The sequence below is a fragment of the Neomonachus schauinslandi genome, chromosome 4, assembly GCF_002201575.2.
Source record: "Neomonachus schauinslandi chromosome 4, ASM220157v2, whole genome shotgun sequence".
Taxonomy (NCBI): Eukaryota; Metazoa; Chordata; class Mammalia; order Carnivora; family Phocidae; genus Neomonachus; species Neomonachus schauinslandi.
This window is the reverse complement of record NC_058406.1, coordinates 56,527,240-56,550,462: the sequence shown is the minus strand read 5'-3', so window position 1 is coordinate 56,550,462 and position 23,223 is coordinate 56,527,240. Positions and strand designations below refer to the sequence as shown.

General features: G+C 35.4%; 1 protein-coding gene across 2 annotated transcripts in view; it reads right to left on the bottom strand.

The window, feature by feature from the left end:
- Positions 1 to 1,167: 1,167 nt before the first annotated feature.
- The window catches only part of LRRC7 (leucine rich repeat containing 7), a 410,462-nt gene continuing 388,406 nt past the window's right edge, over positions 1,168 to 23,223 (bottom strand). The window contains exons 24-25 of one of the 2 annotated variants that reach the window (XM_044914051.1): positions 16,649 to 16,723; positions 1,168 to 1,565 (exon numbers count right to left, since the gene is read on the bottom strand). In XM_044914051.1, coding sequence (XP_044769986.1) covers positions 1,458 to 1,565; positions 16,649 to 16,723 — 183 coding nt within the window. In that variant the 3' untranslated portion in view covers positions 1,168 to 1,457. The remainder of the gene's footprint in view (positions 1,566 to 16,648; positions 16,724 to 23,223) is intronic. The other variant, XM_044914052.1, reaches the window with a different exon arrangement.

Sequence of the window (23,223 nt, the reverse complement as noted above, 5' to 3'; positions counted from 1 at the left end):
ATATATATATATATATATATATATATATATATATATATATATATATAAAGAGCTATGTGGAAATATGAGAGAGCATGCATACAACCAACTCTGGGAAATTATTCTGGAATTTCAAATTAATATTCTAATCAAATTAATGACTAATATATAAAAGAAGTATTTTAAAGGATTATAAAATGAATTTTGATCATTTATAGAGGAAAACAATTCTAATGTAAAAATAATGAATTCTCTATTAACTATGCTTGTCTTTCAATAAGACAGAACCCATAATTTTATACTTTAAAACATTTTTGGAAAAAAAGTATTTTCTCTATTTTTGCCCCCCAAAACAGGCACTGAAATTAACAATACAGGTAGACCACAGCTCTGAGAAATTATATTTGAAGTTTCATATTTGAATACCAAAGTTTTTTAATCATCCACCATAACTTTCTAACAACGGTCTTTCTTAATGATAAATTTTATCAATCTCCAAAACTCATTTTAAATTACTTAAAAGTAGCAAATTAGATAAAGCAACACACAAATAAATTCCACATTTACAAGTAAAGAAATCACAGGGGCTACAGTTTATAATCAACATAAACTTGAAAGAAATAAAGCAATACCTTTCCTGCCACCCATCATTCACTGCTTAAATTTGTGGTGAAAAAGATTTATCTATAATGACCTTTTGTCTGTTTCTTAACTCTGTGTGTATTGTAATTAGCTAAAGGCATTGAACGAATTAGTTTGTCCTATTTTTAGTCCGGTCCCAGAGATAAATGGCTAATTTATGAAATATTTCACTCTGTGTTATGAGAATTTAGCAAATGAATATGGAACCAAATATAAACACTTTATACCATATGTACAGTTACTTTCATAAGGCATTATCATGTAATTTTTTATTGAAAAAGATTCAATATAGTAAAGTCTTATTTTAAGATATAGTTTCTTTCTCAATCCGAGATGTTTAGTTTATGAAAATATTGTTTTTCTCTATATTCTTTTTGTATATATGCCAACATATACCTGTGCTAGAAATATTTTATGGGAATTACAATTCTTTATATTTGTATTTTCTATATAAAGGCATATACAACTTTGAGGCAGTGTTTTTGATGGAGAGCAGAATTTGTAAAGAGCTTGTATGTGCTTCCGTGCTCCGAAATTATATGAAATCCACTTCGAGAAGAAACTTATTTGATTAAAAAAAACAAAACAAAAACAAAAACAAAACTGCACCAATGCACAGCCAGAGGCTGACAATTAAAACTAATACATAACCACATGAACATCATATTTATATAGTTAACATTTTTAAGGATGATCAGTGCTAACATATAGTATTATACATTTGGCACTAATGTTTGCCATTGGTCCAGCAATTGGCAAAATTTGTTTCTATGTATAAATTTATTTTTGAACATTAGGTCTGGCTAAGATGTATCTTCACTATTTATAAAAAATATTTAGACAGTAAGCTCACGTTGAATAACTAGGTCTACTGTGTTCTGGAAACTCTTCAGTAGTAATACAGCTTTTTCATGTTCCATATGTACAAAACTATGTCCATTTGCCTGTAAACACACAAATAAAACAGGGCGATCAATGCAAGATATTGTTTGTCACCTCACCATTGTTTCTAATTGTAAGATTCAAGGGAATATTGAGCAACCAAAAGCTATCAGTTTTTAAAATTCACAATAAAATTCTAACTATGGAAACAACTGATTAATTTCACCCAGCTTTGATTCAATTTATTAATTCAACAAATATTTAACAAGCACCTAGTATTTCCTATTTAAGACTGTCCTAGCCACTGTGCTGATCATAGAGATAACCTGGTGAATAACAGGTAGATACATTTGAAATATGGTGGTTGTTCTGTGGTTGTTCTTTTGATTTGTTTTGTTTTTGCAGGTACTTAGTTGAGATGTTTTGGAAGTGTCCACAGGACCATTGCCTTCTTGCTATATAATTTCTGATAGCTTAATCCCATCATCAAGGTCAAATATTTCACTCATGACACACATGATTGCACACTTATAGTCTTATTAGATCTTATTTTGACTCACTGAAAAGTTCTTAGTTTATACATTTTTTGTTTTTTTACGTTCTTTTTTTTTTAAAAAAAGATTTTATTTATTTGGGAGACAGAGGGAGAGAGGGGGAGAGAGAAAAAGCATGAGCAAGGGGAGGGGCAGAGGGAGAAGCAAGCTCCCCACTGAGCAGGGAGCCTGATGCAGGACTTGATCCCAGGACCCTGGCATCATGACCTGAGCCAAAGGCAGATGCTTAACCGACTGAGCCACCCAGGCGCCCCTACATTTTTATATTAAAGAGATCATTTTTACTTCCCCCATTGCTAAATGCAAGTATATTCATTATTTATACCAGTGGTTCTCAATGGCATCCAATATACCTAAGAGATCCACCCCTCAGAGGTAAAGCACACTGACATTAGTAATAGTGAAAATGTCTGCCATCTTCTACTTAAGAATCATCAGTCTATGTATTCAAAATCCATTTTAAGCATAATTAGCCTAAGGTTACAATTTTGGGATTCAACTGGTTATTGTTTGACATTTCACACGCTTCTCTGTTGTGAGTGCTCTTTTTTTGTACATTAAGTTACAGATTCTCTTGATTGGAATGATTTTTACTATTAATATATAAAGAAGTGGATCCCATAAAACTTCACTGTCATTAAGGCCCAAATAAAACGCAACCTTACTGAGACTTGGTAGGAATAATTCTTGGAAATTTAATGACTAACAATTATGTAACTATTTTCCTCACATCTGGGACTCAGTTGATTTGGAAGAGTCAGTCAAATTGACTACTTGGCAAAGCACAGATAATAGAGCTGGTTAATTGATTGACGTTTTCAGTTTTCAATTGACTGATACTAATTTTGGGAACCCATTGCCTTTGTTGTTTTACTTTTTTAATGCTTTCTTAAAATATGGTTAATATTTCAACTAACCACTCAATATCTCACTGTCTTTGGCTTTTTAAAATTTAAAACAGCAGATCGCAGTACTGTATAGTCTTTATAACTTAGATGAAAGTCATCTGACACATATTTTATCACTATATTTTATCATTAATTGGTTGGTTAATGATATGATAAAAAAAAAAGAAGGTCCTAAAATATTGCATTTCTTAAACCACAGTACATCTAACAAGGAAAATACTAGGACACAGAAATGTGAATCCATGAAAACCCATATAACTAGAAGTATAAATTTGTTTTGAATTGAAGAATATCCTTCTCTCTCCCACCCTCCCTCCTCTCTCTCCTCTCTCTCTCTCTCTATATATACATATACATATATATACATATCTCCTTTAATATATATAATAACATTTAATTAATGGAGATGCCTATTAAAGTTGGCATTGGCTGTTTCAGTGGCAGGAAACAGTAGTTGGGTAGAACTTTGGGTTTGTTTCACAGCCCAAATTTCTTGCTTAAGTTGTAGTTAAAACCAGACAATTGGGTTCCATGTGATGTTATTTCTGGTCAGATGTGGGATAGAGAACACAGCATATGGTACATTCTTCTTTTTATTCTCAATCTGTATCTGACATCAGGAAAATAGCAAACTTCGGTGAAATGTATCCTTATTCCACTGTATTTTTGAGAAATATACTAACTACCTAATGTCTTCAATTTGACCAAAAAACATACCTGAACTGTGAATTAAATTTAACTTTATTTATTTATTTCCTTATTTTAAGTAAGCTCGATGCCAGCATGGGGCTGGAACTCACAACCCTGAGATCAAGAGTTGCATGCTCTACTGACTGAGCCAGCCAGGTGCTCCTAAATTTAACTTTAATAATGGAGTTCTTGAATGTCCTTAATAATAACTTTGTGATGGGGCACCTGGGTGGCTCAGTCGTTAAGTGTCTGCCTTCAGCTCAGGTCATGGTCCCAGGGTTCTGGGATAGAGCCCCACATCAGGCTCCCTGCTCCGCGGGAAGCCTGCTTCTCCCTCTCCCACTCCCCCAGCTTGTGTTCCCTCTCTCGCTGTGTCTCTCTCTATCAAATAAATAAATAAAATCTTAAAAAAAAAATAACTTTGTGAGTGCTCAGATTTCTCTATCAGAAGACTCGAAACCTAGAATTGCAATGAACTCACAACCCACCAAGATTTTTCAGGGAATTGTTTGAAATTTCAGTATCTTAGTGTTTCAGGGAAAAGGAATGCTCTAGGATTTGGAGATCATGAATGGTATATTGTCCACCATTAGACCTCACCATTCCTGGTTTTAGGAACGGCCAGTCTCAAAATAATACCAATTTTAAGAGCATAAGTGGCACAGAACCCAGATAGCAAATTAATCATAGCTGCTAATTTTGAATGATACTTTTATCAAGAGGTCTTCAAAAAAGGGTGTTCATTTCCACCATTTTTTTTCTTTCATTTTTTCAATCAAAAATGTGTGTTATGTATTAACTGTGCCCAAGGCATTGTGCCTGGCACTGGGGATAGGAGCAAGAAAGAGATGAGACAGGGAAGGCTCCCCTCAAAGAGGTGACCATCCAGAAGGGGAAATTAGCCATGGACATAATTAAAAATAATGTAGAAAATGCCTTCCCTGTAGTAGGCACTCAACAATTGCTGAATTGAATTAACATCAGAAGAGATAAAGTACTAGGGTAGCTCAGTGGGAGGAAAAGGGAAGAGGGAAAATTTTCAGGGAAGCTGTTTTCTCCAAGGTCAATAACAAGAGTTTCCCCCGTACCCACACCTGGTGAGATTTCCCCCGTACTCACACCTGGCAAGAGTGTGATTAGAGAAGGGCCACAATCCTTGTCTCGCTCAAGCCTGGAGTCTCCTCCAGCCCTAGACATGTGAACAGTTGGCTATTTCAAGTAAACTCTTCAACAATCCATGTAGGGAAAAGAGTTTTAAGATGATCTAGGTATGTAATCATTTTTATGAGAATTTAAAAATAAAAATAACAGTGAACTTAGACCCTAGGCTTTAGCACAGGAACCAACCATAAAAATACGCTAATGTGGGGGGGGGCTTGATAGGAGGTGGGGTTAGTTTATAGATTCTTTTTTTTAAAACCAAGAGGGATAGCCCAATATGTGAAATATTTAAACAGAAATTTTCTGGAGAGATCAAAGAGGCAGTAAGAGAGTGAGAGAATGAGAGAGTGAGAGCAAGCATATCTAGGCTAATCCTGTTATTTTGTAAGTGAAAGAGATACACCTCAGAGAGGACAAGATACTGATCGAGGCCACACATCCAGGGCTGAATTATCCCATACCATAATATTCGCTCTTATTATTTCTCTCAATACTTCACTGAAATAATAAGACCCCAATTTTTCCATTGATCTGAACTGACATTTCAGTGATTATGATAAAATAATGAATATTTTCCCCTTAAAATTATTGCTATATCACCTCCTGACATAATTTGTTCTTTACAGTGCTTGCAAAACCTTAATTCTCATTCAGATTCCTATCAGGATTAACTTAAGTCATTCCAAAAATACTGGTAGAAATAACATTTAGTCCTAAAGTAGAATCTCCAGAAATGCTGAACCTCTCATTCTTATTATAGTGTTAACTCTGGCTTAATTGGGTTCTTGTAGGCATATGTGAGCTTTCTTTCTCAAAAACAGAAAGACTAAGTCAGGCTATCTGCTAGGACAGTGCCAGGAAACTTGAGAGGAAATGGATTAAAAAAGGAGAAAACTTTTAGGGTAGAATCTATAAATTTGTCATTTAATTGAACAAGGGTAGAAGAAACAGACAAGAATCAGATTGTGATACCATTAACGGAAAGGAAGAAATAGCTTAGTTGGGAAGACAATGGGGTTTGAGGCCATGGCAATGCATGCAAGGGAAATGTTGATCATATATTTAGAAACAAGAGACTGGGGTTCAGGAAGGAGGTCAGGGTGGCAGCATTAGCGACGGAAGTTAGGTTTTACTGCTATTTGGTATTCACCACAAGGAATGCTGAGAGATTTATCAGAAAATAAATTTAAAAGGGAGCATTGTGAAAGAAGGGAAATTTAACCAGGGGAGCAAGATGGGGTTGCAGCTTGGGACATGTAGAGCAAAGCTGAAAGATAGTGTTTGCTGTTGCCCTGGGCATTGAGGAAAATCTGTCTGAAGTAAGGGAGGGGAAGGTGAAGCAGAGCCTAATCCTTCCTGCAGGAGGATGGCAGAAAACTGGCTCGAGCTCAGTGGCTGAACTGAAGAACAGGGATTCTCACGGGACTGATGTGCGGAGGGGAGAGAACAGGACAGCAGGGCTCCTGGGAGATCCGGGCAGAAGGATAACTGGGAAGAGTCGTCAGGAAGGGGATCAAGGTACTGTGCTCACAAAAGTAGCAGGAAATCCAAGAGAATCAAATATTTTCCAGTGGCCCCAGTGAACCCTAGCTTTCTGCAAGAGAGAGGAAAAAAAGCAGGGAAAAGGCATAGCTCCTGAAGTCTGGCCTTGTATCTGGGCCTGTTTCCAACAAAACAGGCTTCAAGATGTTCCGAACCACGGTCCAGGCTCTGATTCAAGGCTAGAAAGATTCCTCATATAAACCAGCTTTTAATATTGCTTTAAACCATCAGCTTTTAGTTTTCATGCTTTATAAGCGACAAATGAGAGTTATACAGTTGGAAACTATATAGCTGATTTCCCAGAAGGAAATAAAGCAGGTTGATAACTTAGATCACTGAGTCAAATAAACACTAGGACTCTACCTGTAATTTTTAGTCCCCAGAAATATTTTGGATCTAAAAACTAGAGCTTTGGGAAACCTCAAGAGGCCTATTTAAAATGCCACAACTAGGGACTGCCTGGTAATGACTTCAAAATACCAGGAGAACTCTGAAAGATCAGAAAGCACATTATCTTAGAAAGTTTATTAAATGGGTTAATGTATGTCAAGTGCTTAGGCCTGGCACACTATAAACCAATCAAATGTTACCTCCTACTATTAATATTACTTCAATATTACTTTCTTGAATTTTCCTTAAGTCACAAGAATAGAAGGACAAAATGTCAGAGGAAGGGACTTTCTTTTTCTTGTTTAGTTAACTCTATTTTTTCTTTTTTTTTTAAAGATGAAAATGTGAAGATTGGAGACAGTGCATGAGATGTCCAAACTCATAGAACTAGTGACTAGGTGGGAATTTATGTTACAGTAGTCAACTCAGTAACTTGGCACAATTTGTTTCATTGGATGTTGTGAGGTTGTTAATGAATGTTTTAGGTTCATTAAATGAACTCAATTTTTAATATGAATTGAGCCATTTCTTTTTTTTTTTTTTAAGATTTTATTTATTTTTTAGTGAGCGAGCGAGAGAGAAACAGCATGAGAGGGGAGAGGGTCAGAGGGAGAAGCAGGCTCCCCGCCGAGCCGGGAGCCCGACGTGGGACTCGATCCCAGGACTCCGGGATCATGACCCGAGCCGAAGGCAGACGCTTAACCATCTGAGCCACCCAGGCGCCCCGAGCCATTTCTTGACATGGAACATTGGTTTAGGCCTGATGCCGGGGGAAACAATGACAGAGGGGTTGGGAGAGGTGTTTGAAGGAGATAGAATCTCAGTTCGAGAGAACCTTCTCCTTCCACTGTTAGGACTCAAGAGCAAAGGGAACTTTATTGTTAAAATTTATTTGGCTATCTGGCTAACATCTTGGACACTTCAGACAGGAAATCAGAAAATTATGTTACTACGTTTGTGTAGGGCTTTTCCAGTTAAAATGCATATGAGAAGAATAGTAATATTTCAGCTAGTAACGTTTTGTGGTTGTCTTATGTGTGTGAATAGAAGAAGAGCTGAGGAAGTAAAGGCCACTACTGGGCAATATTGATTGATTGCAGGGTATAAATCCAATGATGCTTTGAAAAGTAAATGCAGGGACGCCTGGGTGGCTCAGTCAGTTAAGTGTTTGCCTTTGGCTAAGGTCATGATCTCAGGGTCCTGAGATCGAGCCCCGCGTCAGGCTCCCTGCTAAGTGGGGAGTCTGCTTCTCCCTCTCCCTTTGCCCCTGCTCGTGTGCTCTCTCTCGCTCACTTTCTCTCTCAAATAAATAAATAAAATCTTTAAAAAATTAAAAAAAAAAGAAAAGTAAATGCATATAATCTACCTTTGTGCATTTGATATTTTGAATATACGTGTATTATAAGTACAAAATATGATTTGAAGAATGAAATTTTAAATACATAAAATACATTGTCACAGTTGGTCACATATATGTTTTATATAAACACAGTCTATTATAATAAATGTGTGCACTTTAGAGGAAATAGCAATTTAATGAAAAATGAGATATAAATGAAATGGCTTATTAAATTAAAATGAAGTTAATAAGAAAAAAATTCAGGAAAGTAAAGATATTCTGAAAATTTTATGCTTCAAGAATATATAATTAATGGGTTTCTGGCTTTAGCTGATTTGAAAGTATAAAGGAACATTTTACTGTATAATCTTGATATTGTTTCTAGAAGATATCCTGCCTTTTAAAAATTCCACTTGACATTGGTGCCATAAAATGTTTTTTACTTGTCCCTTTGCATGATTTAGACATGAAAAGATGGAGGGCTAATGAAATTGTATTTACAATTACAACAAAAAGTAGAGCTTTGCAATTATGGTTCATCAATTTACTGTAAAGTCTACTTGGTTTCTGGATTTCATCCTCTTGTTCCTTCCAAGATTTATCTTTGATTTCCTTCTGGTAAATGTTTTGTTAAATGGGTAAATTATGGATGTTTATACTACAGAAATTCTACAGAGGATGCTGTAATTCTCCCAGGAATTTTCTTGTATCCTTATTATTCAAAGTTCTAAATTTAAAAACTAATTGCTAAGAAGGCTTGGCCACAAGGTTGGTGGTATTATCCAATAAGAAGGACAGCATAACTCTTTTAGAATCCAAAAAAGAAATGGGATTAGGGACTTAGGTGTGTGATTTTTGGTTGATTGAAACTCACCCTCAGGGACAAACATTTAAAGGGGCAGTACATATGTATTTTGTACATTAGATATACATTAACATCTTTGAAAGCCTATAGCTCTTGAAATGAGGGAAAACTAAAAAATACAGCAACCATATTAGAGCTACAAGGGCAAGCCTTCATGGTGTTTGATCCCGACAGTCAGACATTATGAGGAACAGTGGGAATCTTCAATAATCATAATTATGTTTCACATTGGCTACCTGGAATTCGTTCTCATTTCAGAGTTTTAATCTGATAGAGTACTCTCATTAAATATTGGCATATATTTGGAGCTGAATATACTGCATGGTCAATACTACATTGACTTTATGCCAAGTCATTTGAAAAATTTTCCTTTCTATCAAAAATCTGAACCACAGATTTTAAATTCTTAGAGAGTTCCCATGAAAAATTTACATTGCACTTTTTAAATGTGAGAAAGTTTGAAGTCTTAATGGCTTTTACTGCAGTATTAAAAAAATCTTCATAGAATTAAACACAGAGAAGAATATCTTTTCTATCTTAAGTGCACACATGTATTGCAGCTTGAATGTTTCATGAATTCTGGCTCAAAAAAGACATGGGAAGCTAGAATAGACTCAACTACAGACTTTGTCAATTATTTGTTTAAAAATTTGGGCATGGAACTGGTAATAAGTAGTAATCCTGAAGACATTTACTTATTTATCTGGTCTGATTTTAGGATGCCTGTTTTCTTCTTATCAAGTATGTTGAATGAACATCTCTAACAAATGAATTCCCTACCTTGGTTTGCAAAGCAATTCCCTGACAAGCTATATTTTATTTCTTTTAAGAGAAATAGAAACTGCAAAATTAACAGAACTGCAAAATCAATCTCTCATTTTCAGGAGGCTTGTGTAGCCATGTTGGTCTCTGCTGACTAGAAAACTTGCTCTTAAAATATTATGCAGCCATCAAAAGGAATGAGATCCTGCCATTTGCAACGACGTGGATGGAACTGGAGGGTATTATGTTGAGTGAAATAAGTCAAACTGAGAAAGACATGTATCATATGATCTCACTGATATGAGGAATTCTTAATTGCAGGAAACAAACTGAGGGTTGCTGGAGTGGGGGGTGGGGTGGGAGGGATGGGGTGACTGGGTGATAGACACTGGGGAGGGTATGTGCTCTGGTAAGCGCTGTGAATTGTGCAAGACTGTTGAATCTCAGATCTGTACCTCTGAAACAAATAATGCAATATATGTTAAGGAAAAAAAAAAAAGAAGAAGAAGAAGGTAGCGGGAGGGGAAGAATGAAGCGGGGGAAATCGGAGGGGTAGACGAACCATGAGAGACGATGGACTCTGAAAAACAAACAGGGTTCTAGAGGGGAGGGGGGTGGGAGGATGGGTTAGCCTGGTGGTGGGTATTGAGGAGGGCACATTCTGCATGGAGCACTGGGTGTTATGCACAAACAATGAATCATGGAACACTACATCAAAAACTAATGATGTAATGTATGGGGATTAACATAAGAATAAAAAAAATAAAAATAAAATAAAAAAATAAATGGCAAAAAAAAAAAAAAGAAGACAGACTGGAAGTTGATTTTATCAAATGCTGAAAGTCACCTTCTTTCCTCTCTTCCTCTTTCATTTTCTGCTCAGGTAATTTTGGGCATGTCTACTTCCTGGGCTAGGTTATGTAAGGCCATTCTTTATTACATTGTTCACATTGCTTGGCACAATACTTCCTACACAGTGGGTATTTAATACATGTTTTCCAAACATATAAATAGAAAATGTGATGAATATGATGCTATCAGTAAAATTTGTTCCAGTAAAATCAGTATTGTATAATGGAAGAAACTCAAATAAGTCATTTAGCCTCTGTCAACAGTAGATAACTTGTGTGGTATAAATGAGACTCTGCTTAATTGTTACTTTTATTTCAGCCAAATTATGGAAGTTAGAGCCAGTCTAATGAACTTAACTTGTTTTTATTGGTTTTCCTCTTTTCTTTATTCTGTATAGTATTAAAGTTTTGATTTGCAATATGTATTTACTCAATCTTTTATTAGTTCACTGTACTGAATTTCATAAATTGAATAAGATATGCGGTGACACTCTGGTGTACAAAACCATACACATTTTAAAAAATTATTTTTTTGTTGTCTTCTAATCAAATTATATTAAAAAATCTTATTCTTCAGTAATTTCTCTGAACATTAAGAATTATGTGATTACTGACCCCTTCCCCCCACCTTTCCCCCAACCTCTCTGATGTTTTTGATTGATTTTCTTTTTTTATCTTTTCTTTTTTTTAGGATTTTATTTGTTTATTCATGAGAGACAGAGAGAGAGAGAGAGAGAGGCAGAGGGAGAAGCAGGCTCCCAAGGAGCAGAGAGCCCGATGCGGGACTCGATCCCAGGACCCTGGGATCATGACCTGAGCCGAAGGCAGACGCTCAACCATCTGAGCCACCCAGGCGCCCTGTTTTTGATTTTCAACTACCAAATAAGATCAACTAAAAAAAAAAGCATTAACTCATTTGACCTTGTTGGGAAATGCTTTAGTGAAATTTCCAAATAGCTTAAGTTTATTTTTTTAAGAGTCCCATACTTCATTGTAACCATAACAAAAATTTCTCACTCTACTTTTTGTATCCTTTTTGGGAGAAATTTTTAAAAATTCAGAGACATGAATATACTCTAACCCATTCCAAATGACTCATGATGATAATTATGAACATGAACACTGCGGGATAAAGCTGTGGGCCCATTTAGATGCTTCTATAAGAAACATTTCCCAAAGTGTGTTCTGTGGAGGTAGTTAATTGATGTTGTTAGTAAAGAGGGCTGTATGGTTAAAAATGTTGGGACATATAAGTTTGTAAGATTTCTCAGGTTCTGAAATGCTTAATACATTGTGAAATCCTGAAACAAAGGACAGACTCTGAGGTGGCTCCGAAACTTCTTCAACTAAGGAATTCCTTTCCAAAAAGATATCGTAAGGAATGCCATTGGGAAACACTCTATCTTCTATACTGAATAACTACTGTACTCTTTGAATTTTGTTTCTGTCTTTTAAAGGAAGTTTCTCTCTCTTCTTGGACAATGAAACTGTCAGTTCTGACCTCTTGCTTCTGGCAGTGTGCCTGGATCTGAGGCTTTCCTCTTGGTGGTCTGGAAAGCTAGGTAAAAGATTCCAAGTATGAAATAAAATCTTTCTTAAGAGTAAAGGCATGAAATTTAGTGCATGGACTTTGTGACATTAATTATGGCTTCTCAGAAGCACTTTGCTTTGTGGTTGTTGAACAAATAAGCTTTAGCTAGGTAAGATAATACTGTTAGCAGCTAACCACACCTACTGGTCATTCAAAGAAGCATAAAACTTCCATTCAGACAAGGAAGGCTTGATCCAGTGGTCAAATACAGATATAGCACTATCTGTATACAGTAGATTCAGGCAGCTGTGGGTATTTCATATAGACTTTGGGGGAAATCTAAACTTTCTTCTCACATTCTGAGCCTTGAAAGCTGTATCTTAGTACCTCCTCCCCACCTTCATCCCCATGCCAAGCCCCTTGCAGGTTTCAGTTCTCCAACTCAGGGCAAAACCTTAAAATCCTAGGGTTTTCTTTTTTTATGCCTGTGATCTCCCTCTCCAGTATTCTCTCCTTGAACTCCACACTCACTCATTCTGACAGGAGTTTCCCCCCTCTGCTCCTGAGCACTGCTGTCAGGCTAGCCCACAGCTAGTGCTCCTAGGACTCATCTTCCTTTCTCCTTTCTGGTAAGCCTGGAGTAACTCCTCTTCCATCAAGAGTAAGCTCTCTTGTCTTGATAAGGGACTCTGAACCAAACAACCTACCAAAAGCTGACTAAAATTTCATAGACTTATTCATTCAGAGTGGGTTCTTGATTTGTCTATATGAGTTGTAGAACCAAGATTTTTTAAGACTAGAAAAAAAGGGGAAATATCTGATTTGTTTGAATTATCATATCTTTTGATTATTCAATTTGGTATCTTAGAGATAGGGTCATCGACCAGGAATATATTTTGGAAAACACTTAAAATTATGGTACACTAGAAGAGACTATGAAATAATCTTCAAATAGGTTTCATATTAGTATGCCTTTATGAGAAAACTCTGTTTTGATAACTGGTAAAACCTGCATGTCATTAACAAGTATCTATAAATCATTTATTTTCTCTTCTCCTGCCAAAGTTAGGCTCCTGTCTGGGAAATGCAGTGGACAGGTACATGAAGAGGATAGGGTTTGACTACAGTGATAGAATAGAATATTATACTTATAAATATAATATGTAATATAATGTGTAATATACTTATACAAATGAGCGTTAGGCTATAACTGTGAACCTTGTTAACTATCAAGTACAATATATTCTTTTTTTTTCCAGTCTATTCATCTTTTCAACAGAGTAACTATAATTAATAGATTTTCTATATTTTAATATATTTTGAATTTAAAATGTATAATAAATTAGATTGAATATTTTAACGGGAAAGAACATTAGAAAAAAGAAACTATGATGCTAAACCAACGAAATTACCACTTCAAAAATGGTCAAATATTGGCAAATTCACATGGTTCAATCTAATAACATTTTTTCTATGATGCACGTGCTTACACTTGTTCTCTCTCTGCCCTGTTAGATTTGACTTTGTGGAGGAGGGTGAAGCTGGGAGCCATGAGTTCTCCCAGCCTGGCGGCTAGCTCCTTTTCCACAGGGTCTTAAAGCAACATGATTCACTAAATACAGTAGGTCATTTGAATATGTTCATTAATTATAGCGTATTTATTCTGGGAAAATGAACAGTAAAATGACAGAAACATCATGTGAATATGTTTTAATTAAGATTATCTCTTAATGCACACCTTTTTATGTAATTCCAGTAACATATTCATGATCCCATAACAGAGTAAGAAGAGAGTAGTGGGTAAAAAGAGTTACAGACAAAGAAAGAGAAAGCTCTTCTATAATAAATTTGGGGCTTGGGGGAGATTTGGGAAACGTGTATCTTTTTTGCTATTTAGTGTCTCTTTTGCTATTTGCTGTTAACTGCCATCACTTAGGGGGCTCATATGTTGTTTTTGTTGTTGTTGTTTATTTCTTTGTTCCTTTTACCTTGATTTTCTAAGCTGTTACATTGTCATCAAGGCTTGTAAACAAATTTGCTCCTGTGAGGACATATTTTAAGATCTTCTAAATGAGAGATAACTCATTTTTTCCAGTGTTCTTTAAATGAAGAGCTGATAGTGTTATAGACAAAAATATAATTTGCCCTCTTAGCATCTGATGCTGGCAATGATATCAGTTTAGAATCAGCTGTTCTTATCTCTTTCAGAAAGTGTAATTGGCCACTTGTGCTTTTTAACTCATAGAAGTGAAACTGTAAATATAGTAATTTATTTGATTACAGTCTATGTGCATTTTTCTTTTGCTGAAAATGGACTTTGATTTTATTGTACTAGATACAAATGAGTTCTAGAGCAAAAATAGAACGTTACATCTTTCATAGTCATTTGTGGAGCGAAGAGCCTACCCAGGTTGCAGCTCTTCTGCAGACTCTCGGCTTTTAACAGATTGTGTTTATAATTCCTTCCTACTTCTTGCATTAGAAATTGATTCCTTGGTGCACTTTGCTGTTGTTGTATACCTCTGAGGGACTAGAAATACTCAACCCTCATGTCCTCACATATAATCCTTGTAGAACAACACAGTCAGAAAAGAGTATTCTAACCCTGCAACTAGACACTAACTGAATTCTCATTTCCCTTCTGCAGGATATCTATATTCATCTACTGATTATCTATCTATCTGTCTATCATCTATCTATCTATCTATCATCATCTATCTACCATCTACCACCTGTCTATAGATATATGAATACATAACATTTTAACATATAACAAACATATATATATATATATATAAATACACACACACATATCTTCTGAATCCAGAGAGAAAAGTCTTTCTTTTGCTACCTCTGTCATGGATGAAGGCCACTCCCAACCTTGTCTCAAGCTATGGAAGGCTTCTCTAACCGGCATAGCTTTCAAATAGATCAGAGATCTGAGATTAACTGGCTGCATTGTTTTTCAGACTCAGAGATTCAAAATAATTTCTTTGAAATTGAGTAGAGGAAAAAACTAGCCATTTCCTTTGCTAAACAGCAGCATTTACCAAGTGTTAAGGAATTACATTGTGAGTTTATTCTTGACCGTTTTTCATGGAAATTTATAAAATTATTGAACAGTTGAATTTTTAAGCTGAGGGGACTTCAGATATAATATAAACCACAGTTCATTTTACACATAATAATTGTGAGTCCCATAGACATGATATAAAATGCTTAAGATCAAAGGGCCAGTTAGGAGATAAAAAACACATAGAACTTCCATAGCAAAATGGTAAAAATAAATTTAGATTATTTTATGGGTCTTTTTTGTCTCAAGATTTTAACTCTAAAGATCAACTGCTGGCTTGGTCTCCTGCTTACACGGAATGGACTCAAATCTGTTGGATGCTATTTCTACTGTGACATTGCTATGGGTTCGAGCAACCCATAGTCTTCAGAGAATTAACATTTTTGAAAACTTGAGTTTTCATGAGCTTGCTAGTTTAAAATATTTCTGAGAATAAAATATTAAGGCTATATATACATATAATACATATAAATATATGTATATATGGTTATAGAGGGTTTCTACTTCTCTAGAACTTTTTGAAAGTGTTCAGTAAATAAAAGATAGACAATCTCCTCAGAGCTGAGTTGTGTGGGGTCCTTGCATTGTTATAACTGTTTGCAGAGCTAGTCTAACTAGAAGGTTCCTTTCCCACATGTCCTCTCTTCTCAGTGTCCTTATATCTTCAATATATTATGTGGAACCATTTCATAATTGCTCCAAATGGTTAAATATCTGTAATTTCAGATAGTTCCAGCTAGCTATATAGTGGGAAATTTCAGGGTCATAAGTCAAAATACTGAATCTTAAACAAATCAATGATGCTTAAGGGCCTTTATCCGGGATGTAGGAAATGATTAAGCAGAAGTGGATTCAGAGAGAAGAACAAAGAATGCAAAATGGTTATACCAAGCATTTACTTAACTGTGTACTGGAGTGACCCTTTTCTGTTACACAGAGCTTTAAGTTAGGGAAAAAGCCTTTCCATCAGACAGTACATTTTAATAAGTCACCTTATATATAGTTAAACTTCTGTTCAAGTATCTGAGATGGGGAAGTAGGGAGATATAACCATGCATTTCACAGTAGTCAAACAGTATAGCTTACTGTTGAGAAATTAAATATGGACCAGTCCCTTCTTCCTCATCTAAAGTCACACAGATACCCTATTTCAGTACTCCATTACTCTTACTTATACCTGATAGCTATGCATAGATTCTTATATGTTTCAATTCTTCTTATATTACCAATTCATACTGGTAATATATTCATATAAACAAAAATATGCAGAACATCTACCATGTGCCAAATACTGGAATTTATAGGATTATATCAGATTGAATTTGTTTCCGACTTGCCTCTTAACCCCCACCCCAATAAAGACAAATAAGAAATGTGAAAAGGGCTTATTGCCAATCATTTAATTCAAGTCACTCAATAGCATGGTTACATATCTGTTTTAGTGCGGCATTTGAAAGCAGTGCTTTTTATCTCTCTTACCTGAAGGATCTTATCACCAGGCTGCAGCAGGTTGGATGCTGGTCCATCAGGCTGAACCCTAGTAACAAAGATACCCTATAAGTCAGAAGTAACAGAGGTTAGGATTGTATTATCAAGAACTAGGCCTAGTTAAACAATTTTCATTCACATAGAAAACAATGAAAACAGATTAAAAACAGTTTACACATGTAAGCGTCAAAGATTATTATAGTATTTTTTAAGCAAAGCACCACTCTTCAAGTCAAGTTTAAGAAAAGCAACATCTTTACTTGCATAACAAAAGCTGATCTTGTTTTTAAAGTGCACTTACGATTTATAAATTAATTTCATGGCATAGTCTTAATTTCTTTCTTAAATAATTTGAAATATGGTACTAAACCATCTTTTATATAATTCAGAAATCATCCTAAGTTATTGTTCATTGAAAATGTCTTCTATTTGACAGGTTGTAAATTCAGTGTACACTTGTAAAACCGTATCAGAATTACATATAGATACTGGTTTATTTCAATCAGTATTACTTTGTATATTACTGGAAATTTTAATATAAAACATATATGAACAAATTAAACATAAGAAAATTCCAATATGCATTTTAAACATAAAGTTTCTGCCAACGTAGTTACAAATCCTGAAACTGATTAATTTATTTTATAAAAAAGTCAAATTAATTTTGTTGATCATTTATATAAAGCAAGCATTTATTGAATGTCTACCATATGCTAGGACTCGATTACTAGTGTTATAGAGATATAGAGAATATAATTTTTGGCTTCAGTGAGCTCATAATATAGTAGAAGAAAAGTCAAGAAACCAACAATTATAAAAAATTAAAAATATAAATAATTTACATAACAATATGTATTAAATAATAAAGATGATATCTCAATACAGTTGACATTATTTTTTTTTAGTTCCTAAGAAGTATTAATTGAACAGAAGATAATATTGGAATGTCATTGCCTGTTATTTAGGAAATCATCTTATTTGTTGATTTGTAAACTTAACGCCTCTCACTTAAACCCATTAACTTTATGTATGTGTGTGTGAATGGTTTAACAAGAAGGCCCTAGTTGAAATACTTCTATGTGTATTTTCATTTAGCATTTCAGATCTTTATGAAAGTTATTAATTTAAAGCTGTCAGATGATTTTTATCTTTCTGATTTTAATCTGTTTTTCTTCCCATTTAAAAATGAAACTATGGACAGCCATCAAAATTCTTAGAAAACTGCATAACTTTTAACCAGTAATGCAACTTCTAGAACTTACCTTAAGGACGTAACTAGACAAGTTGCAACATTCATATGATGAACTAATATGTTCATCATAGTATTATTTGTAATAATAAAAGTTACAAACCATACCTAAAAGTCTAATAACAGAGAATTGATTAACTAAATTACAGTAAATTCACACAATAGTACAATATGTGATCATTAAAGTCCTAGATGGGAGTTACAGAAATATCCTAGTCCTTAGTGAAACAAGCAGGTTATAAAACATTATACTCTATGATACTATTATTATGCTATGATACTATTTTTGCTGAAATATGTTTATATGCATATTTGTGTGGGGAAAATATCTAGAAGGATATATTACTAAACATTAATCGTGGTTATACTGGGGAATGAGACTTCATATGTATATATATATATACACATATATGTATACATATATATATATTTCCTTTTTGCTTTATGTCTTTTCTAATTTTTCTACAGTAATTATGTACTACTTATAACATCAAGAAAATAATAATAAAAACTTTAAAAAAATTTTAGGTTAACAGTGTCACTATTCAGAGTGATGCTCAGCTAGTTACTTTTGTCTATTCAGTTGTACAAATGGCCAATTCAAAAGGAATAAGAAAACGGGTTGTTTGAAAAGGACAGTAACAGAAGGCACGATGGTGAATCCACCAGACCAGGGAATGGCACTGGTTGTGAAAACAAATATAATCCCCACGGCCCTTTACACACTGGGCACATAACATTCATGCCATCAGTCCAGGAAACTGTATATGCTTGGTCCTTCTGTTAGTCCCCCTCTTTGCTATCCGGGTCTCTGTACAACAGGCAGAATGCCCTTGCCCCAAATAAGCCACTACATCTCTGGGTGCTGGAGATGAAGTTGTTCTCTTTATCCCAGCAGTCAACGTTGGGCTACCTAGTTAATTTTGATCGCCTTTCTTCAGCTTATTCTATGGGAACCATTTTAATAATGTTTGCATGAATCCAGACCATAGGAGCTAAATTACCACCATTGTATCTGCAATGCTGGAAGGAACTTGTAATGCTCCACAACCTGACTGCTGACAGAATACAAGTGTAATGTACGTGGCAGGTTTAATTTCATCCATCACAAAGCTCTGTGGGATTCAACCGCTGTTTTGAAGACTTGCTGTGTTGTTGTTGTTGTTGGTTTTTTTTAGAGATTTATTTATTCTAGAGAGAGCGGGAGCAAGCCTGGGGAGGGGGGAGGGAGAGAGAGAGAGAATCTGAAGCAGACTCCCTGCTGAGCGCGGAGCCTGACGTGGGGCTGGATCCCACGACCCTGAGATCATGACCTGAGCCGAAATCAAGACTTGGATGCTTAACCGACTGAGCCACCCAGGCACCCACTGAAGATTTGCTTTGAAGTTTACTCTTATAGTGGCCTGAGTCTTCCAAAGCATTTATTGCTGCTTTCTAAAGCTTTAATATTTCTTTTCAATCAATACATTTTCTCAACTAAGAAACTGCTACTGCCCACTGGTATAGTTTTTTTTTTTCTATATATATACAGATATATCTTATCAGGCAGCATACTGACACATTAGTTGAAGCAGATAGCAATGAGTATTATGTTTGATAAGGGTCTGTGGCATTCAGAATTTATGGAGGTGGAATGTTTCCCAAAACACTGCCTGCAAAGGCCAGTGCCCTGATTTTTCACTGTATTTATGTATATACATACGGCCATATGAGAAAAATACCTCTGAACCCATTTTGTGGTATCTGTTACGATGAATATTGATGACTTTGGTACAGTTCTGGAAAAGCTCAGGTAGTAATGTGTTAGTCTCCCTCTCAACAAATTCATTTTATTCTGAAATTTCAAAGAATGCTTTGGCCCTGATGACAGAATTTGGTGAGGAATCAGACTATTTGTATTCTGAACATTAGAACAGGAACTTCCCACTGGTTGGTAAAAAGCCATCATGTATGTATCAAAGATCCATATCATGGCATCTGGTCAATTTTATAACTCTGCAGAACTCTGTTCAGTTTCTTGTAACATTTGGTTGAGTGTTAGATGTGGGATAAACTACCATGTAATACATTCAGAACAAACAAAACAACTTATACCCCTAAGGTTATAGCAAAACCATTTTGCCCAAGGAAGGAAAATGCCTCAGTAACTCTTTTTCAACAAGGCAGTATATATTAGTATTTTGGGGCTGCTGTCAAGTTATCACAAATTTAGTGGCTTAAAACATCACAAATTTATTCTTATGGTTCTGTACGTTAGAAGTGCAAAACTGGTCTTACTGGGCTAAAACAAAGGTGTTGGCAGGGCTGCATTATTTTCTGGAATCTCTAGTGGAGAATCTGTTTCCTTGTTTTTTCCAACTTCTAGTAAATGTCCACATTCCTTGACACATAGTCCCCCTTTTCCATCTTCACAGCGAGCAGTTGTATTTATCTCTGACCATTTTTCTATATTCACATCTCCTTCTGATCATAGTCAAGAAAGATTCTTTCTTTTTTTTTTTTAAAGATTTTATTTATTTATTTGAGACAGAGAGAATGAGAGAGAGAGAGAGAGAGAGAGAGCACATGAGAGGGGGGAGGGTCAGAGGGCGAAGCAGACTCCCTGCTCAGCAGGGAGCCGGATGTGGGACTCGATCCAGGGACTCCAGGATCATGACCCGAGCCGAAGGCAGTCGCTTAACCAACTGAGCCACTCAGGCGCCCAAGATTCTGTATTTCTAAGGACCTATGTGATTAGATTGGAAGCCCACCTGGATCCAGGATAATCTCCTCATCTCAAGGTCCATAATTTTAACTCACCTGCAAAGTCCTTTTTGCCATGTAATGTAACATATTCACAGATTCTAGGCATTAGGATGTGGCTATCTTTGGGCTGGGGGTGGGGGGGGGTTGCATTTTTTCTGCCTTCCCTATAGTGTAAGAAGTAAGAGCATAGCTCTGGAGTTAGCCTGTGTTCACCATTAAAAAATTGGGCAAGTTAATTAACTTTTGTGTACTTAACTTTCCCTCATCAGTAAGATGGGTATAGTAATGGCAATACCTCATAGTTATTAGACTGAGTATATATATACAAAAACACTTAGAACAGTGGATGGCATTCAGTGTAGTGTCAATCAATGTTACCATAATTGTTGAAAATCTGAAAGTTGAGCTAAGATCCAAGGTTTTTATATCCAGTAAGACCCATACTGAGAGTTTCTGAGTCTCTAATTGTTCTAAATTTATTGTCCAGAAATTCTTCTTTACCCTCAATCTGGAGTATATTGAAAGGCCAACATTTGTTATCTTTCCCTTGAATGCCCAGCAGTTAAGAGGATTTGCATCTCCTATTCAGGGAAGAGTATGGGAAGAAGGCTGGGAAGTCTCTACTACCTCATCTGTGGTTTTCCAGTGGTGGCTCTTAGTGGTAATGGTTCCAATTATTGTTCTCTCTCAGTAGTGGACATGGGTCCCAACTAGAGGGCTTCCTGATGGTTCTTAGTAACTTTCAGGGGCTACTTCCTTTGGTATCTCCAAGTCAGGATCATTAGCTCTTTACAGTAATAGCTGCTAAAATCTAGTTACTGACTTAGGTGTTACTAACACACTGTCTGAGTGTGTTTTTCTAATGTCTGACATTTCATGACCAGCACAATGGTTTTCCCCTAGCACCACCCTCTAGAGAGCATCTCACAACAGAGCAATAAAATACGTACTGCAGCCTTTTCCAAAGAATATATGTTTGCTTTCCTCAGACACCGATATCTGGGTGTGCTTGAGTCAGACACAAACCTCCTGGACTCATGCATCACAGAGGGACCCACACACGTTTGCACCAAAGCAATCTAGAGAGGGCTGGCCAGGTGTTGCTAATAGGCATGACCTGTTGCCATTTCATTTTTCTTCCCCATTTTTAAAAAACCCGCCTTTATGCAAGTCATAAATGGTTTTGTTTTCCAAAAGTATCCAGAATAGGTTTTTAAAAAAGTTTTAACTTTTCAAGTAATTTTGAACAGTAGTGAGTATGGGAGGTTTTTCATAGTGTTAAGATCTGACCTTGTCTTACTGGTTACCTAGTCTATACACCTCTGGACATAAACCTTAATGGACTTAGAAAGTTAGTCTACAAGGCCAACATTTAATATTCTAACTTTAGAAGAGAAAGGTACTTTATATGGCTTTTTAATGATGAAGGTGAATGACTCTGACAGTCTCAGCTGTTGTAAATGTAGACCCCAAAATAGAACTTGTCTTAAGGGAACTGCAACTTCAATTTATGAAATATGCTTTTCTTTAAAATTCTGAAAAATCCTGGCTCTAGCTGATGGTAAGAAATTGGTTTCTAGGAAGGCTGTATCTCAAATAAAAATCACATACTCTTATTATTACAATTCAGAACACATTGGTTAAATATTATAAAATATAGTATTTTATGCTTTCATATAATTATGAAAGTTCAAAAAGTGTTTCTGGAGGAAAAACTGACTCATAAAGAAAAAACACAGCTATAGATTCAATAGATATTAAAGGTTTTTTTGCTTTTTTTTTTTTTTTTGCCAAAAATGTGCAAATAATTTTTTTTCATGGGTTGGGAAAGGTTAATATGAAGCTATGTTGTAGCTCATGGAAGCAGAAGTACACACACACAATAGACTGCATTTACTTAACCCCTGTGATTCGTAGAGGACTTGACCTATCAAGGATATAAAGGTTTTAATCAGTAGTTCTCCTCTTTATGAATCAGAGTGTGATCACAAAAATTTTCAAATTAATTGCAGAGTGTCAAATCTTAGGCTTTGAATAATTTGCTACCTTAACAACTGAGGAATCTACATGTATCAAAAGAAGAGATTTATCCATGGCCATTAGAAACTAAAGGAGAGTGGGGAGGAAGAGAGGAAGAAGAAGGGGCATTGGCAGTGAATATGATACTTCCGCGTATTAATGAACTTTAGTCGACAAAACAATGAAATGTAAAATCCATAAGAGATGAACAGAAATAATTGTTTAGAAGCCTAGGAAATTTGACCCTCAAGAGACAGAGATATAAATATGCTACAACTGACCAAAGTCCTCTAAAATTTCTCAAAAATCTTACGCATAGATATTTAAAGGAATAAACATATAGATGGTGTATACATTTCTTTATTAAACTCTCTTTCACACATTTTTAAATAATGTAAACATTAAAAAAGAAATCACTTGGCTACATTTGTAAAAGATTTATTAATAATTCATTGGAGCAAAAAGGAGACTGATAAAACCCATAGAAACTGACTACATGATTGCAAATACCCTAATGGCAATATAATGGAGATGATCCTAATGGATGAACTAT